Source organism: Salvia hispanica, chromosome 4 (assembly GCF_023119035.1).
Source record: "Salvia hispanica cultivar TCC Black 2014 chromosome 4, UniMelb_Shisp_WGS_1.0, whole genome shotgun sequence".
In the NCBI taxonomy this organism is placed as follows: Eukaryota; Viridiplantae; Streptophyta; class Magnoliopsida; order Lamiales; family Lamiaceae; genus Salvia; species Salvia hispanica.
Window position 1 is genome coordinate 23,277,078 of NC_062968.1, and position 5,222 is coordinate 23,282,299.

The 5,222-nt window shown below is 32.5% G+C and overlaps 1 protein-coding gene across 1 annotated transcript; it reads left to right on the forward strand.

Annotated features, from left to right (window-relative positions):
* Positions 1-1,056: 1,056 nt before the first annotated feature.
* On the forward strand, positions 1,057-1,533 carry LOC125220692 (protein SRC2-like). The gene has a single exon (XM_048122842.1). It carries the CDS (start codon positions 1,057-1,059, stop codon positions 1,531-1,533), a length of 477 nt encoding a protein of 158 aa, XP_047978799.1.
* Positions 1,534-5,222: the final 3,689 nt, after the last annotated feature.

Genomic DNA, 5,222 nt, shown 5'->3' on the forward strand with positions numbered 1-5,222 from the left:
TAGAAGACAAAGATCGAAATATACACATGTCATTCTACTTCTTGTAGATATTAACTTCATATTGACTTTTGTTCTAAAATATTTACAATAAAAAAATAGAGAAAACCATGACTTTTTCCTGCATTTTATTGTGTGATATGTCAATGAGTGTCAGAGAATTTATTGGCTATAAAGTAAGTGTAAATTACATGTTTATAAAGTCAAAAAAAATGAGGCATCAAGATTCAAAATCTCTAATCAGAGATTTATAGTTTGATCCTAAATCCATTTTTCGTAGCCAGCAAGAGATTTTTGATAGTACGACTATGCACATAACCATCTCAATATCATTTTGTTCAACCCTCTATTTTTTAGAGCGAAACATAATTCCTTGATAATTGAAGTTTAACATTTCTTATTCCCGGTGAATTTAAATATCATAAATAATTTCTAAATGATAATCATATTAGATGTCATTTTACAGCATTTTAGACATTATTGCTATTTCATTTTTTGGACCTAAAAAAAATTTCCATAGACTATATCTGCTAAAATTGATCATTTAATTTAAGGGTATCTAAAACAATGTTATTTCATTGAGCGATCTTCTTTGAGATTTCGGTTTCAGCTTTTTATGTCTTGCGATTGTCTACATAACAACGTCTTTTTGCGATGTCCAAAACAATACTCCCTCCGTCCATGAAATGTTTTCCAGTTTTTCATTTTTGATAAATGGACCTCACTTTCCACCAGTTCATTACACTCACATTTCATTATAAAATTAATTAATAAACGGATATGAGACATTTTTTAGAATCAACCAAAGTCGTCGTTTTTTACACAGATAATAACAATTAAAAAAAAAAGAAGCTAATAATATAATATTTCATTTTCAAAATATATGTATATATTAATCACTCCCTCTTCTTCTTGGTTGCTTCATTGTACCATGCATACTGAGTCCTATCCAACCTCCACAAGTCTCCTACTTATTATACTCCTATTTCCTTCCACCTTCAAATAAACAAACACTATAAAACACACACCCACACACACTGATCTCAATTTCCCCCAAATATGGACTGCAGAAAATTCGTAATCACCCTAATTTCCGCCACCGATCTCGAAAACGTGCGCGTGCTCGGCAAGATGAAGGTCCACGCGCGCGTCTCCCTCAGCGGCGGCGGCGCCGCCAACGGAATCGAGAAGCGCTCGCCGACGGACAAGCACGGCGAGACGAATCCGGCGTGGAATTACACGATGCGCTTCGCAATCAGCGAGTCGATGTTGGAGAACTGCAACACCATGCTCGTCGTCAAGCTCTACTGCAAGCGGAAGCTCGGCGACCGCTACGTCGGCGAGATCCACACGCCGGTCAAGGAGCTCTTCGACTTCGCCCGGAGCAGCGGCGGCAGCGCCGTCGTCTGTTTTCCGGTGCAGAAAGGCTGCGTCAATTCGCAGGGGATGCTGAGATTTTCGTACAAATTTGGGGAGAGGATCACGATCGATGAGCTGCTGCTGGCTGAGAGCATCGCCGGCTTGAATCTCGCTTGATTGCGGTGAAGAAGTTCGTAGATAGGAATTTGGGGCTTTGTTTTTGCGTTTCAGTCTCGTATTTTATTGATCATTTGATCGAAATACTTTACTAAAGTTAGATAGGAAAGTAGAATGTTGATGAATGTAAATATCGGGAAAGGGGAAGAGGTTGAAATTCGACGGTTGAAGAAGGTCGTCGCCGCTTATTTTCATCGCGTGTCGTTGTTTGTGCTAAGGAAGCTTTTAGTTTTACTATTTGGTAGATATTTCATCATGATATTACATTTTTCCGTTCTGATCATATATCATGATGACTTATTGACTAACCATGGGTCGGTCAAGCCTGCTCGAAACCACATATTTATGAGTGTATGATTGATATATGTGAGAATGGATTATACAAATTAAAAGATGTTAGAGTGATGGAATTAATTTGAGAGTATGAATGATATATGTGAGAATGGATTATACAAATCAAAAGATGTTAGAGTGATGGAATTAATTCGAGAGTATGAATTATTTATGTAAGAATGGATTATATAAATCAAAAGATGTTAGAGTGAAGGAATTAATTGGAGAGTATGAATTATATATGCGAGAATGGATTATACAAATCAAAAGACGTTAGAGTGATGGAATTAATTCGAGTGATGAGTTTTAATGAGCTTAATAACTTTTGTGTTTGTCACTCACTAATTTGTAGTACAATACTTGGTTAGAGAGAGCCACTCAATTAATAATCTTTAGACAGTTTTGATGTTGTATAGGTCAATTGCATCTAAGCAAATATACTTTCGTCCATAATTAATTGTATTATTAATTAATTAATTTTGCTAGTCAATAAAAATGAGCTACTTTTGCATCTTTAGTACTATGATTCACCACTTTTCCCATTTTTGTATACCTTTTATCTCTCTTCTTTTTTTTTCTTTTTTTTTATATCTACGTTTAGCTAAAATATTTCAATCATTTTGTCACCGAGTTAGTATAATATTAATTAATTATGGACCACAATTTGATTCTTTTTGTTCGAAAAGGAAAATTAAGTTGATAATTAGCTGGCAATCGCTATAGATAGACATCAATCATTGAGTTTCTGACTCTAATTAACATAAAAAATTTTCAGAAAACGAAAAATGAAATCGGTTGGTAGGGATCAATAGTTATGTGTATATAGAAATAATGTTACAACAAAATTTTAAATTTCTTGATGATTTTTTGCAAACCGTTTGAAGGTTGATACTACAAAATGTTTTCTGTATGACATAGTAATATTCTAACTAGAATTTTGAACTAAATTAATTAATACTACTAGCATTAGATTGTAGTAAGTTGTAACTCAAAATAATACTAGTAGGCTTAAATAAAATATTAATGAACCTAAGAGGAATGACACAAATGATCCAACTTAATTGGTTTTTGTTGCATTAAATAAAATTTTGGAAGTCTTAAGTTTATATTTAGACTTTTCTCCGTACACGTATATAATTGTTTATATCGTTATCAGATCAATCTCAAGAAATTTGTGGTTAAGCTAGATTCCAAGTAGACTTCTAATAAAATATATTCTGAGATTGTTAAAGAAAATATATTAATTATGGTCAATTATTCAAAATCGAACAATTACTTCTGAATTCTGATTTCTCGATCACAAAATATATGCTTTAAATAAATTTTTGTGTATCGATCTATACACAGAGGTGAAATATTACGGTCGATTATGAAAATGATAGTTTTAGTTTTAGTTCATCTTTATACTTTTGGAAATGAAAATTAGAACTCATAATATATATATTTTATTATAAAATTAATATATTTCCTCCGTACTAAAGTTACGGAAGCAGTTCTTATAATTTGTGCACGAAATTTAAGAAATTAATTTATTAAATATTAAAATAAAGAAAATAAAGTAAAAAAGGTGAAGAAAGAGTAAAGTATGATAGGGAATAAAGTTTTTACCAAAAGAGAAAATGACTCAACTATCTTAAGACAAACTAAAAACAAATACGACTTAACTACCATGGAACATATGGAGTATAAAAGTAGGACTCACATTTTACCTTTTTTTCACTTACTTTCTACTACTACTATATTTCTTAAAACCTGAGTCGAATCAAATGGTGTACAATTAATGAGAGATGGATGAATTAACTATAGGTAATCTTTTAAAAAGGAGAAATTAGAGTTTTATTAGACCCATATCTACAATTTTAATCTCACTTAAACTATATTTCTCACAGTATCTCGTATTTATAATTAATTCAACTTTTTCAATATATACACATATTTGATTCACATTATCGAAAAATATAATAACATTGTTTATAATTTAACTTGATATTATGATTAAACTATATATAGTATGAGATTCGTACCTTGATATTTTAGTTAGAAACTCCAGCAGCCAATTGTGTTATCGATCGATATGCTTTCAGAGTTTCAAGTCAAGAAAAGACAGGTCAACTCTTCAAGTTTGACTAAGTTGGTAACCGTTAAGGTGTCTATTTTTTAATTTATTTTAAAAATTCACATAGTGTTAGTTGATGCATGTTGATGATACATGACAAATTTAGTTTTATTTATAGTTTAAAATATTTTAATATGCAAAATAGTTAGGGCTCGTTTTGTAGCATGGACTGGAATATACCATGATAGTGAACCTGGGATAAAATTTCGGGCCTAAAGCAGGATAGAACTTGGATTAGATTTTTATGTTAGTATTGTTTTGTAGCATGGATAATTTTCCAGAAATATTGATTATTTTGAATGTCATCAACAATTCAAAAATCGACGAATACTTCCAGAATCGAAAATCTATGTATTGAAGATGAGTTTGAGTCCAAAATCAAGAATCTAATTCCAAAATTGAGAGTTTCATGATCTGAATAAATAGAAATCGATACCACATCGACACCAAACCTAGAAATTCATCCATAATTTGATAAAACAAAAAAAAAAACCAAAATACAAAAATCGGAAGAACAAATATGCCCCAAACATACAGAAATCCACTACAAGAAGACTAAATTGCAGAAATTATTATGAATTTGGATCTAGATTTACAGCAAGTACTCCACCAATCCCTCCCCTGCAATGTTTTCCAGCATAATACAGAGGGCATAGAGTCCGAAACCAAACGACGCCGGGCGCCGCCACTATCGCTAGGTGGCGAACGACGGCGGCCATGGAATAGAGGTCCAAGGTTCATGGAATAGATGTTGACGGAGAGGAGTGCTCAAGAGACAGAACAAATATGGTTTGTTGATGGCAGAGAGAGAGTGGAGTGGAAGAAATTGAAGGCGCTGATGGCAGAGAGAGAGATTGGAGGGGAAAAAATTGAAAGGTAAAGAGGAAACCTATTAAAACAGTGAATAATCCAATAATTTTTGGTGGACTTTTTTCCCAAGAGTAACAGTGGAATTTGGCACTGTTTACGCCGGGCCTAGATAAAATTCGATAGGCCCGTCGGGCTTTCCCAAAAATTATCCATAGTACAAAACATAGGTTTAGAATAGATTAAATGCCCCAATCCATACCTAACCCAGCCCTTATTGTACCGAAATTATTGTAAATATTCAAAAGATACTAAATAGGATTATGACTATTTATGTAATAATTTCACTTAAATATTAAAATCTGAAACCAAGTCTGTCACGCAATCTATTCGTAAATTAGTCTTTATTTGAGTAGGTAATAATATAATTTAT

Coding starts and splice junctions, on each gene's coding strand:
- LOC125220692 (XM_048122842.1), top strand. CDS start 1,057: ATGGACTGCAGAAAATTCGTAATCACCCTAATTTCCGCCACCGATCTC.